We start from the raw sequence: 14,385 nt of genomic DNA on the forward strand, positions 1-14,385 counted from the left end.
GTCGTGGCCTTCCTAAACACGGGTTTTCCTACATGAATGTGAAATATCTCCCCCCTCACAGATGTGAAACAGTCGCAGGACACTGCAGACATGGACGCTGTGGAAATTGCAGGTTGAATGAACTGATTTTCAGACGCACACTCAACCCTCGGGGTTTGAGAGCAGCTCGCATTTCTCTGACTTTGAATACGTGTTGCACCACTAATAAAAGTGTTGATTGTATTCTTAACTTTTTGAACAGTTTGAAGTCTGTTTTGTGTTGGTGTGTTATTCTGCATGCTCTGACTGTAGACTTTGTAGCTGAATGAATAAATAAATGTTTTCTGGTACATCGGCTCCACCTTCTCATCCTTTTAGCATCCCTGTTAGGTTTAAGTAGGCTCACAGTCCAACCACTTAAACAGTTTTAAAACCAGTATTTCAGGGGAAGATTCTTGTACCATCTCTGCAGGATTTAAGCTCAGGAAGTAAAAACCAAAATTAAAGTTTGACCCTCAGCTGATACCATACTGTTAAATTAAACCAATGTCTTTTATTTCTGCTCTGGAGGGCTATTCTGTGGAAGCCCATTTCAGTCTTAATTATGAGATAAAAAGTGACTTTATCTTATAATTTTAACTTGTTAACCTCATAATTTTGACTTTTTATCTCATAATTATAAATTTTCATCTAGTATTTTTTAACTCATTATTTTGACTTTTTTTCTTCTAATTATTAAATTTTATTTCATAATTTTTAACTCTTTCAAATTTTTATCTCAATTTTTAACTCTATTTTAAATTTTTATCTCATTTTAACTCATTTCAAATTTTTATAATTATTTTTAACTCATAATTTCACATTTTTATCTCAATTTTTAACTCATTATTTCGAATTTTATCTTATAGTTATGACTTTTTCTCTTACAACTGACTTTTTATCTTGTAATGTTTAACTCATAATTTTGACATTTTTATCTCACAATTATGACATTTTCTTTCTTAATTTTTACCTAGGATTTTTAAAAATTTTTCAGTTGCCTATCTTCCACATTTTTCTTCTTTAAGTGGCAGAGACGGGCTTCCATACCGGTCTGAGTCAAGGAGAGATGAAGAAAAACTGCAGCAGCTTCATCACAAAGATCTGTCTGACTCTGAAGGTTGTCGCCCCCTGCTGGTGGATCTCAGCATCTGTCACATTAGATCAGCTTGACTTCACGCAGCAGTTTCACCAGGTGAAAAAGCTAAAAGCAGAGCCTTTTCTGAATGAAACTAACCTGAATAATCCAAGACTGTTCTGGAAAATTATCAAGCTCTAACCAGGAAATAAAAAGGGTTGTGAGCTTCCTGTTCATATTGTTCAGTGAAGCCACCATTTTTAACTTGTTTCATAATCATCTCATAGCTCTGGTCATTTTAGTCTCATAATTCTGACTTCATCATTCTGACATCACTGAAAGTTGTGAGCCGCTCCACAGCGTCCGTGCTCTCGTCATTAGTGATGGGAACTCCAGCTCTGTTCAGTGATTCGGATCATTTGGCTCCCAAACGACTCGAGTACCAAGCAACGGTATTTTACTCCAGCTATGCTCTATTTTTCAAATAGATGAAAATATCATGGAATTATTTTTCAAAATGTTCTGTCTCCTCAGAACACCTTGCAGTTCAGATAAAGTCTGCTCATTGGCTGGGCTGTATGACACACCTGACATATGACGTTAATGTTACACCATCAAACAGTCATCAGTGCATGCTGGACCTGTGGTAGAGGATAAAGATCATCCCTACTGATCACTGAAATGACGCACAGACTCACACAATCTGAACAGAATAATAATAGCACTAGCAATGATATAAAACGCTCTTAAACAGGATCTGGCTCTTCTCATAAAAGAGCCGGCCTGTTCATGAACGACCCGTCCTCCTCAGACAGACTCGATGGCAGCGTCCGTGGTACCCCCGATCTTTGTTTTGGTACGGGAGATTTCTGCCTTTGAGACGGTCTAAAAGTGGGCCAATGAAGAGCAGAGTATCTTCAGAGTAAAAATGAAAATACTTTTTCAAAGTGGACCCCAGGGGGAGACTGGATGGAGAGGATAGAATTGGAAAGCCCTGGGATACTCCACATGGAGGCAGGGCTAAACAGGAAGTGACATCACTGAGCCAGGTAAGACTGAAACCACGCCCATGTGGTTCCTTCGATACCAGGCTGGTGCTCCAGATGAGATTAAAGTTAAAGAAATGAAAGCCAGCTGATTTTAAACACTGAACTTTATTAGACCATCATCACATGAAACAACATAAAGCTTTAATAAAATACTCTTTGGTATAAATGTTCCTATCAAATACTTTATCATAAATCAATGGAAAGTGCTGAAACGGTCCACGGACCTCTGAACAGACTTTAATCTGTCAGACGTGAAACAGAGCAGGACGATACGGCGAGCAGAAAAACACGAGCCTCAGAATCAGACAGAAAACTTCACATCCTCAGTCTCTTCTGTTTGATGCTTTTAACAATAATTCAGTTGTTTTCACATCCACATTAGCACATGTGGGTTATATTCAGGAGTTTTAAAGATGAACAGGTTTATCAGTCTCTGGTCTGTTAGCTACCCTGCAGCCGTCAGAGAGGCTGAAATCTCTGCTACATGATCCCTGATAGAGATGTATCACATCTACAGCAAACAGCTGTTAGACTACAGAGAAGTCCTCCACAACACCACAGCTTCTACTGGGTACTGGTACAGATCTGCTGATCCAGCCCTGGTACTGGATCATGGTCTGATCCAGACTCAAATAGCCAGACTGGATGTCACGGCAACAGCCTACTTCACTATTTTAAGTGGATCTTGTCATCTCAGCCCACTGCTGTCTTCAGTTTGCACAAGTTTTAACAACATCGCTGCCCTCGGCTCTCCAGACGGGCGGAGCGTAGCACGGAGGGAGCTAAAAACAAAGGCTAACCAGTTCAGAGGCCATTATGTCTGTTAGAATTTCAACTAGAAGACATTTAGGAGCTGCTCCCTGCAGACGGGACAGCCTGTTCTCCTGCTGCAGGATCCACTCATTCACTACTGACATTAGACACTTCTGTTGTTATTTACTCTGATTCTTAAATATCTTAAAACTCCAGACATGTCCTTTAAAACGAGAAGACTTTCTCTGGTCACACCGGATACAGAACTTTTCTTCACGTAGAAAAAACTTCAGAGGAACGTTTGACATCAGTGACGTTCTGCCGTCACTTCATGTTTCAATCACAGCATTTATCCTTTCTGATTGGTCGACAGTCGTCCCATCCTGACCTACCACAGTCGCCCCATCCTGACCTACCACAGTCGCCCCATCCTGACCTAAGACAGTCGCCCCATCCTGACCTACCACAGTCGCCCCATCCTGACCTACCACAGTCGCCCCATTGTGACCTAAGACAGTCGCCCCATCCTGACCTACCACAGTCGCCCCATCCTGACCTAAGACAGTCGCCCCATCCTGACCTACGACAGTCATCCCATCCTGACCTAAGACAGTCACCCCATCCTGACCTACCACAGTCGCCCCATTGTGACCTAAGACAGTCGCCCCATCCTGACCTACCACAGTCGCCCCATCCTGACCTAAGACAGTCGCCCCATCCTGACCTACGACAGTCGCCCCATCCTGACCTACGACAGTAGCCCCATCCTGACCTACCACAGTCGCCCCATCCTGACCTACCACAGTCGCCCCATCCTGACCTACCACAGTCGCCCCATCCTGACCTAAGACAGTCGCCCCATCCTGACCTAAGACAGTCGCCCCATCCTGACCTACGACAGTCGCCCCATCCTGACCTACGACAGTTGTCCCATCCTGACCTAAGACAGTCGTCCCATCCTGACCTACGACAGTCGTCCCATCCTGACCTACGACAGTCGTCCCATCCTGACCTACAACAGTCGCCCCATCCTGACCTAAGACAGTCGCCCCATCCTGACCTACGACAGTCATCCCATCCTGACCTAAGACAGTCGCCCCATCCTGACCTAAGACAGTCGCCCCATCCTGACCTAAGACAGTCGCCCCATCCTGACCACAGGAGTTAGTCCTTTATTGGGGCTTTTCCATACGTGGTCCCGGCTCGGCTCTACTCAGTTTTGGCACTAGGTGCTTTGTTTTCCATCCCGTTGGATTCTTTGATAGTTTTTCTTTAACAGACGGGGCGATGTCCAAAATAAAAACGATGGAGAACATGGAGGAGAATCAAGCCAGCAACACACAGTGAAGAAGCCCCATTAATGCTGCTCGTCTCTGGGTCCGTTTAGCTCAACTGGTAACAGTCAGAGGGGCGGAGCTTAAAGTGCAGACAGATCCAAGAGGTGACAGAGTCCATCCTCCATGATGAGGCCTGGTTATGGACTCAGACTCAGACGGTGGGCTATTTTGGACTCTTTTCCACCAGTTAGTCTGGTTTAGCTCAGAACCCTTTGGTACGGTAAACCCAGATCTGGCCTGTGTTTCCTCAGTTGACAGGACCGTTACTTGGTTATGAACTGGCGGTCTACCCAGCTCCATCCTTTAAGTCTGGACTGGTTCATTTCCACAAAGAAGTCCAGTTTAGAATGATACCTAAAGTACTGGTACTAAAATAACTGATCCATCCTGTCCCCCTTTTTACCAAGCAAACAAGATCAGGGTTTACCAAACTAAACCAAACTGCCTGGTGGAAATGCACCAGTAGGGATACTGGGTATCCAGTGGAAAGATGCCAAAAAAGCTAGGACGGCATGGTTGTGATTCTGGCACCTTTCCTGACACAATATTTCCCTTCCAAACTTCATCAGACACCTTGGTAAAAACGCCATTTGAGAACTAGTCTAGGACTCAGACGATGGACTCTTTGGACGGCGTCTTCCCGCTCTGTGAGGACTGTAAGGAGTGAAGCCCCGACACCTGGCTGTGTGGGTGGGGCAACACGACGATCACCCTCTGATTGGACGTTCTCCACTCGTTGTACAGACGACAGTGATACCTGAGAGACACCTGGAGGAGACAGAACAGACGCATGTCACCAAGAAATGTTACTGTCAACACTTCTGATAAGAGAGAGGACATGCTTTAGGACGAGGGAGCATTGATAACACGATAATAGGAGAAAAACCTGCGAACAAGAGAATGTTCCTGTTCAGGCTGACAGAATGTGAGATAAACCTCCGTCATACTGACCAAGGTCCAGAAGAGGTAGATGGTGAAGAGCGCCACCGTCAGAGCGATGAGCCCCACGGCCTCCAGGCGGCTGGAGAAGTGAAGATGGTCGATGGCTCCTCGGAGGCAGAGCCAGCCAGAGACGGAGGCCAGAGGAGTGATGAGGAGGAAACAGACCAAGTCTCCGAACAGCGTCCTCTTCTCCTGACGCAGAGATCGGTTCTGTAACCACTGAAGGAGAGCGGCGCCTTAGTACGGATCTAACAGGATGTAACAAGCATGACGACCTTCCTTTCGCTTACCTCCAGCAGAGACCTGGACCTCCTCTTCACGGTGAACTGGTACTGACAGAGCTCACAGATACTGGTCCCTGAAGCTGACAGCCAGCGCTCCAGGCAGCTACGATGGACGGAGGAGAGGGAGCCAGAACACTCGCAGGGGGACAGCAGCTCCTCCTGAGTCCCGCCGTCGTGACAGATCCGACACATGGACGACTCTGACATGGAGCTGAGGAAGAGATAATTCAGTTAGTGTTCAGCCGTCAGATATGAAGTCAGTGGAGGCTCCAGGTCAGCCTGGAAGAAGGGGCCATTTGATAGAATAACCTCTAAACGAAGACCGAGGCCTGGAGTTTGACTCTGGTGAATAAATTCAGAATGATTGGCTGTGGAGATTTAAAAGAGGGGCACATTCATTTACTGAAAGCTTTGAATTTAGGACCTCTGGGCTCCTTTAAACCATCTGAACCCTCCTGGTTACAGGCTTTGACTCTGTTGCTGTCATGGGACGTCCCATGATGGGCGGGATCGGAGGGTCATTGTACAATGACACTTGCTGTGCTACTCTTAAAAGTAAAGACCTTTAAGGACCTACCACAGTTTAGCGTTTGCAGACGTCATCTGAGGATCCGAGGGTTTGTAACCCTGTGTCTGCTCGCCGTCCTCCTCCATGGTTTTACCAGGCAGAGGCGGGTCATCAGAGAACACAAACCTGGACTCAGAGAGCGGCTCGGACCTGAAGGAGACATGAGCTGACAGATTCTGGTTCGGTACAACTTCTGGAAACAACGTGCAGCGGCTGGTCGTCATGGCGCCACGTCTGGATGACGGTCTTACTGGAGGTCACCCATCTGGAGGAAGAACAGGGAGAACCGAGGCTTATGATTGGCTGGTTTTAAAGATTTACCTCTGGAGGTTTTGCCTTTACAGGAGAGGAGAGGACAGAGGAGAGACAGGGAAACCAGAGAGAGAGGGGAATGACGAAGGAAAGGAGCCACGGCTTCCTGTTTTATATTTAAAATAAACTGAGGGACTTTTAGGAGAACTCAACCTGGGAGTCAGGAGGATAGTTAGGGAAGAATTATGAGGATTTTATTCACATTTAACCGCCTAAGACCCTGCGTGAGATGAGGACCTCACATATTGGCTTTTCTACAACACAGAAGTTTATTTAGGATCATTTTCTAGAATCTCCACTGAAGTTTAGGGAGTTGGATTAAAATGTTGCCATGACATTCTGACAAATTCTCACAGAGCTTTTAGTGAATATACTTCAGTATCTTTGGTAATGTGCTTGGAAATGTTTAAGTATTTCAAGGACATTTTGGGGGATTGATTTCTATATTTTATAGATTTTAATTGGAAGTTTTGGAGGAGATTTTTTTTTTTACATTTTCACTGGACTTTATATCAATGTTTGGTAGAATCTGTTATCATTATTTTCATTTTTTATCAGGTGTTTCTCATGGAAATTTAGATAGGAGATTAGATAGGATAGGCACTTTATTTATCCTGAAGGAAACTTAAGACACGGAGCACCGGAACTGGAAATGTACCGTGATATTCAGGAATTTGATTTGGATTTTTAAGGAGATTTGCTTTGAAATTTGGGGGTATTTTCAATGAAATTTGGTAAATGCATTTGTACATTTTTGGGAATATAATAATAAAATAAGGTTTTATAGAAAAGTCTCTGAAACAACAGGTGCATCTAAAAAAATAAGAATATCATGAAAAAGTTCAATATTTTTTGTCACTCTTTTCTGAAAGATAAACCCACATATTATATAGACTTGTTAGACATAGAGTGAAATATTTCACTAACAGAGCTGTATAAAACAGAATAAACTGAGCTGTATTAAACAGAATAAACTGAGCTGTATTAAACAGAATAAACTGAGCTGTATAAAACAGAATAAACTGAGCTGTATAAAACAGAATAAACTGAGCTGTATTAAACAGAATAAACTGAGCTGTGTTAAACAGAATAAACTGAGCTGTATTAAACAGAATAAACTGAGCTGTATTAAACAGAATAAACTGAGCTGTGTTAAACAGAATAAACTGAGCTGTATTAAACAGAATAAACTGAGCTGTATTAAACAGAATAAACTGAGCTGTATTAAACAGAATAAACTGAGCTGTATTAAACAGAATAAACTGAGCTGTGTTAAACAGAATAAACTGAGCTATGTCTCCATCATGTTGGATCATGAGACAGAGGAATGTGACTCAATGATTTCATGTAAACAGCTACAGGATGTTAGCCTGCTCGTCATTAACGCTTCATATAACCAATAACTGGAGTTTTAAAGTACACATACTCACCTTTATCAGCTTTATTCAGATCATCTCCACCGTAAACATCTCTGTCTCCTCTGTTCTTTCTGTCTGTAGCTCCTCTTTAACCGTGAACTTCCGCTTCTAGCTAAAAGCGTTGTCCTTCGGTTTAGCTGCTCTAGCTTTCATTACGTCCCTGAACGCGCCTTACAGGAACAACGTCTCCATAGATTCTCCAGAAACCTCCATTATGCGTTAAACAAAATATCTCCCAGTCTTTCATCTATTTTATAAAATCAAAATTAGATTAATTTAAGAGCTACTCTTTAGTGTGTGATGGTAAAATGAGTGGTGATCACGCGATGTATGGAAAGAATCCTCGCCTGTCAGACAAAGTACAGGGCACACTTTAGAAAGTTTACATCCGCTTCCCGACCAATCACAGCACGTTTTCTGCTTCACATTAATAACGTCAGAACAAAACAAAAATGTAAACAATTTAACGTCAATGTTGATACGTTTGAAAGAAATCTTTAATAATTACATTAGAAAATATGAATAAAACAGCAAATTTACACCGCAGAGAATTTTAACATGTAAAACATTAGTTTATTGACAGTTATTTGTAATAATAATAATTATTATTATTATTAGTATTATTATAACAATAATAACAACAACAATGATAATAATCAAAAATAATATTAACAATAATAATAATAATAACAATAACAACAACAACAAAACAACAACAATAATAATAATATTGTTAATAATAATGATAATGATAATAATAATAACAACAATATTCATATTAATAATAATAATAATAATAATAATAATGATAATTACAATGAAAATAACAACAATAATAAAATAATCTTAATAATAATAATAATCATAACAATAATAACAACAATAATATTAATATTAATAATAATAATAATGTTAATGATGATAATATGTTTATTTTTAATGGGTGACAGTGTGTAAAGGCATTGATCAAACAGAGGAAATAAAAACCCGGCAGCTCCAGATTTAGTAAATCACTAGTTCTGATCTTTAGTCCCACATAAACACATGAAATCCCACCGGGCAGGGAGGACAAACACCTGACCCACCACAGCTGGGAAGGTAAAGAACATAAATAATACCAGCAGTTATTTTAACACTTCTCAAAAACAAAGCTTCAAAGTGCTTTATGAGGGCAGAAACACGTTAAAGAAATCATTTTAAAAAGACGTAGAGACAGATAATAACTCTACAGCAAAGAGGAAAAAAATTTAAAGACATAAAATGAATTTAAAAGAATTCTACAGGGCATTAAATTATTTAAAAGAAATTCTAAAATCCAGTTTTAAACAAACTAAAAATGAAATAAAACTTGGGATTATCACACAACACCATTCATTTTAACTTCACTGAAAAAAAATCAAACAATACAGACACCGTGCCAACAAAGACCTGTTACTGATGAATTTATTATTGTTTAGTTTAAATGTGTGGACAGTCTCCTGCAGACTGTCTAAAACTGCACAATAACATCAGCAACAACGGACAAGAGGCCAGAGCTGGAGAGGAAGGGGCTTCCTCCATAGTTCTTATTTTCTACAAACATATTTTAGATGAGAGCTTAAACAGTTTCATAGAGAAGACTGAGTAAAGGAAACCTGACAAAAAATTAAATTAATACCTTTATAAGTAATACTTGAAAAAAACTTCTCTTTGGAAATAATCTCCAAACTGCTGACAGATAAAACTGTCTTTGAGTCTCACAAAACATTTTCTTTTATTATTTTAAATAAAAGAAAAGATTTAAAATCCCCCCAACCAGACAGGAAATATGACAACATGAATATTCATTCATCTAAGGATGTTACAGGTCAAATTAAAATTAAAGTTGGTTGTAGGTTTTTATTTTTAGACTGGAGACCAGAGACTGTCTTTGTCTTTGACAACGAGCTGATTCATCCCCCATCCCCCTCTGGTGTTTTTGTAGTGCTTCAGTTCACCACCAGGTGGCGCTGAGGTGCACTAACAGCCACAGACAGTTGATCATTACAGAGAAAATTCAGGTCCTACTGTCTGCTTTGAGCCACAGGAATGTGGAATATTTATTCATCTAAATATCAAAAGTCATCTCAGGATTAAGACGACAGAATTTCACAATATTTCAAAAAAGATCAGAGTTTTGTTTCCTCGAATCTGTGGAGAAAAGGTTAAGGTAAAGGTTAGACTGAGGTTCTGTTAAACCCTCAGATAAAGGTTGGACTGAGGTTCTGTTAAACCCTCAGGTAAAGGTTAGACTGAGGTTCTGTTAAACCCTCAGGTAAAGGTTAGACTGAGGTTCTGTCAAACCCTCAGGTAAAGGTTAGACTGAGGTTCTGTCAAACCCTCAGGTAAAGGTCGGACTGAGGTTCTGTCAAACCCTCAGGTAAAGGTCGGACTGAGGTTCTGTCAAACCCTCAGGTAAAGGTCGGACTGAGGTTCTGTCAAACCCTCAGGTAAAGGTCGGACTGAGGTTCTGTTAAACCCTCAGGTAAAGGTTAGACTGAGGTTCTGTCAAACCCTCAGATAAAGGTGAGACTGAGGTTCTGTCAAACCCTCAGGTAAAGGTTAGACTGAGGTTCTGTCAAACCCTCAGGTAAAGGTTAGACTGAGGTTCTGTCAAACCCTCAGGTAAAGGTTAGACTGAGGTTCTGTCAAACCCTCAGGTAAAGGTTAGACTGAGGTTCTGTCAAACCCTCAGGTAAAGGTTAGACTGAGGTTCTGTTAAACCCTCAGGTAAAGGTTAGACTGAGGTTCTGTTAAACCCTCAGGTAAAGGTTAGACTGAGGTTCTGTAGTTCCTGTGAGATCTGTTGAAGCCTCTTCGATGGTTAACTAGTCTGGAGGTTTGTTTAACTAAAACGTGTTGACTTTTGTTTTTCTCCAAAGTTTCTGTTTGCTTTTTCCAGTTTTTTTCTCTCTGTTTACAAACCAACACGTTCCTGAGCGGTTCTCTACGGTGGCCCTCAAGGGTCACTGCTAAAACCCTTTAGTAAAACCACGGATGGATACAGACAGAGAGATTAGACAGACAGCTGATCATTCAAAGTTACTTCAGATGGAAAAAGGACTGGCATTGGTCCAGATCAAACATTTAATTTATAAAGTAGCTCCTGATTGGTTAAACGGGTCTCAGTCAGCCCCCGTACCAGCAGAGCCTCCACGTCTATAAAGCTGTCAGATCCATTTAAAGGGCCTTTCCCTGCAGCTCTGCTGAGATTTTAGACTTTTTTAGGGGCTGAAGTCTCTTTAGTTTTTCTCTCAGATCTTCTGAAATGACAGAAACAGGCCAAACATCCTGCAGGTTTCAGGTGTTTGTCCAAACCTTTGCAAAGATCTTGATTTAATGTTCAGCCGTTGTTTAGAACCCTGCAGTAATAATTCAAAGATAACGCCATTAGTCTGTTATAACAGCTGAGAGCTGCTGTAAGGCTGAGGGGTCTAACATGACTGAGACCGCCGTATCACAGCTGAGAGGCAGAAAAATGCTCAGCTACGTACGACAGCATCAGGATCCGGAGGAAACGTGCTGCTGAGTCTGAGCGGACATCAGAGCTCTGGAAAGAACAGGAAGTTTGAGTTTTACGTTCTGAGGAGAGAAATCAGACCAGCAACAGAATCCTGTAAACCAGGATTTTACAGAAGTGCCCTTTAATTTACTAAACCAAATGATCACAGTCACGGTTTATTTAAAGTCTCTGGAGCACGTCTCCTCTTCATCACAGAAACAAGGTTTAAAAACGATGAAGCTGTGATGAAGAGGAGACGTGCTGCTAGAGCAGTAAGGAGGGAGCTCCCTGGAGCCTTCATCACTCCCAGAGGATGAGGAGGGCTGGGCTAGTCCTCTCCATGCCCGTTCTTATCTGTTCTGTCCTAGAAGCTGAACGTTCCAGTGCCTTCCTCCTGCTCAGGGATGAGTCTGCATGTGTGCACACTCCCTGCAGACTCTCCTCATGTCTGCTGATTAGATTTAGTCTGCAGAGCTGATCTTCTCTGTTCATGTGACTCTGGTTTGTTTCCTCTCAGATGATCGCTCCATCAGCCTGAAGGAGAGGAGCTCAGGTCTGGTCTGGTTCTCTGAGTCTGGATGGGTTTGACTGATCCTATGCATGTCTACAGTCCCTCAGTCAGCTCTGATTAGACCTCCTCTCTCTCTCTCTCTCTACCCCCCTCCCCTCTCTCTCTACCCACCCCCCCCCCCCAACTCTCTCTCTCTTTCTCCCTCTCTCTCTACGCCCCCCCAACTCTCTCTCTTTCTACTTCCTCTCTCTCTACCCCCCCAACTCTCTCTCCCTCTCTCCCCTCTCTCTCTCCCTCTCTCTCTACCCCCCAACTTTCTCTCTCTCTCTACCCCCCACTCTCTCCCTTCTCTCTCTCTCTCTCTACCCCCTCCAACTCTCTCTCTCTCTTTCCCTCTCTCTCTACTTCCTCTCTCCCCTCTCTCTCTCCCCTCCCATCTCTCTCTCGCTCTACTCCCCCCTCCCCCACTCTCTCCCCCTCTCTCTCTCCCTACACCCAACTCTCACTCTCTCTCTCCCTCTCTCTCTACCCCTCAACTCTCTCTCTCTCCCCCCCTCTCTCTCTTTCTCTCTCTCTCCCCTCTCTCTCTCTCTCTCTCTCCCCTATCTCTTTCTCTCTCCTCTCTCTCTCCTCTCTCTCCCTCCTCTCTCTTTCTCTCTCTCTCCCCTCCTCTCTCTCTCTTTCTCTCTCTCTCCTCTCTCTCTCTCTCTCCCCTATCTCTTTCTCTCTCTCTCTCTCCCTCTCTCTCTCTTTCTTCCCCCTCCCCTCTCTCCTCTCTCTCCCCTCTCTCTCTCTCCCCCCCATCTCTTTCTCTCTCTCTCTCCCTCTCTCTCTCCCCCTCCCTCTCTCTCTTTCTCCCCTCTCCCCTCTCTCTCTTTCTCTCTCTCTCCTCTCTCTCTCTCTCCCTCTCTCTCTCCTCTCTCTCTCCCTCTCTCCCCCTTTCTCTCTCTCTCCCTCTCTGTCCCCTCTCTCTCTTTCCCTCTCTTTCTCTCTCTCTCTCTCCCGTTCTCTCTCCCCTCTCTCGCTCTTTCCCTCTCTCTTTCTCACGCTCTCTCTTTCTCTCTCTCTCTCCCCTCTCTCTCCCCTCCCCTCTCTCTCTTTCTCTCTCTCTCCTTCTCTCTCTCTCCTCCCTCTCTCCCCCCTCTCTCTCTCTTTCCCTTTCTCTTTCTCTCTCTCTCCCTTCTCTCTCTCTCTCTCTCTCTCTCCTCCCTCTTTCCCTCTGACTTTATCTGATTTTTAAACTGGAAGCGCCTCGTTGGACCCACCCACTAGTCTCCATAGCAACGGTCACATGATTCAACCTCCACATGAAAACATTGGCAAGTTACCCACAGTTAGCAGACAGCAGGAAGTGTAGGGAGCGCCCCTTTCAAAATAAAGGCCCCTTAGGTTATGAAACCTCCAGACAGCCTCAGACATGTTCTTCTGGTTGGTTGTTTTTAATTCAATAGGGGAAAAACGGCTGAAAGGGTCAATAATGACTGAACTTATTAGACTGGGCTTTAGCACAGACTCCTCCCTTTAATGAATCTGTGAGTGTCAGCGAAGTTTCATCAGAGAAATCATTAACAATAGATTACTACAACAACTGCTACTACAACTACTACAACTACTACAACTGCTACTACAACTACTACAACTACAACTACTACAACTGCTACTTCAACTACTACAACTACTAAAACTGCTACTACAACTACTACAACTACAACTACTACAACTGCTACTACAACTACTACAACTACTACTACTGCTACTACTGCTTCTACTACTGCTACTACAACTACTACAACTACAACTGCTACTACAACTACTACAACTACTACAACTACTACTACTGCTACTACTGCTTCTACTACTGCTACTACTGCTGCTCCTGCTACAACTGCAGCTGCTGCTGCACTGCTGCACAACTGCTGCACTACTACTGCTGCTGCTGCTGCTACTACTGCTTCTACTGCTGCTGCTCAACTACTGCACTGCAACTGCTACTGCTGCTGCACTGCTGCGGCTGCTGCAACTACTACTACTGCTGCAACTGCTACTACTGCTGCTGCACTACTGCTACTGCAGCTGCTACAACTACAACTACTGCAACTGCTACCAACTACTACAACTGCTGCAGCTGCTACAACTACTACAACTGCTACTGCAACTGCTACAACTGCTACTGCAAACTGCTACTGCAACTACTACAACTGCTACAACTGCTGCTGCAGCTGCTGCTACAACTGCTACAACTGCTGCAACTGCTACTACCTGCTGCAACTACTACTACAACTACTACAACTGCTACTACAACTACTACAACTGCTACTACAACTACTACAACTACTACAACTACTACAACTACTACAACTGCTACTACAACTACTACAACTGCTACTACAACTACTACAACTACTACAACTGCTACTACAACTACTACAACTGCTACTACAACTACTACAACTACTACAACTGCTACTACAACTACTACAACTGCTACTACAACTACTACAACTACTACAACTGCTACTACAACTACTACAACTACTACAACTGCTACTACAACTACTACAACTACTACAACTGCTACTACTACTACTACAACTA

The 14,385-nt window shown here is 43.0% G+C and overlaps 1 protein-coding gene across 1 annotated transcript; it reads right to left on the reverse strand.

Moving 5' to 3' along the window:
• Positions 1-2,231: 2,231 nt before the first annotated feature.
• LOC121525554 (E3 ubiquitin-protein ligase MARCHF3-like) lies at positions 2,232-7,902 on the reverse strand. Its single transcript, XM_041811598.1, has 5 exons — positions 7,772-7,902; positions 6,039-6,294; positions 5,468-5,672; positions 5,187-5,396; positions 2,232-5,003 (listed from the first exon to the last, which is right to left on the reverse strand). Exons 2-5 carry the CDS (start codon positions 6,251-6,253, stop codon positions 4,845-4,847), a joined length of 789 nt encoding a protein of 262 aa, XP_041667532.1. The 5' UTR covers positions 6,254-6,294; positions 7,772-7,902; the 3' UTR covers positions 2,232-4,844.
• Positions 7,903-14,385: the final 6,483 nt, after the last annotated feature.

This window comes from Cheilinus undulatus, linkage group 17, assembly GCF_018320785.1.
Source record: "Cheilinus undulatus linkage group 17, ASM1832078v1, whole genome shotgun sequence".
Taxonomy (NCBI): domain Eukaryota; kingdom Metazoa; phylum Chordata; class Actinopteri; order Labriformes; family Labridae; genus Cheilinus; species Cheilinus undulatus.

What these genes read in the sequence shown, in the direction of transcription:
- LOC121525554 (XM_041811598.1), bottom strand. Translation starts at nt 6,253, where the DNA reads ATGACGACCAGCCGCTGCACGTTGTTTCCAGAAGTTGTACCGAACCAG. An exon ending in GGTCCAGGTCTCTGCTGGAG is followed by an intron (nt 5,397 to 5,467) that starts GTAAGCGAAAGG and finishes GCTCTCCTTCAG; the next exon opens with TGGTTACAGAACCGATCTCT. An exon ending in TCTACCTCTTCTGGACCTTG is followed by an intron (nt 5,004 to 5,186) that starts GTCAGTATGACG and finishes TGTCTCCTCCAG; the next exon opens with GTGTCTCTCAGGTATCACTG.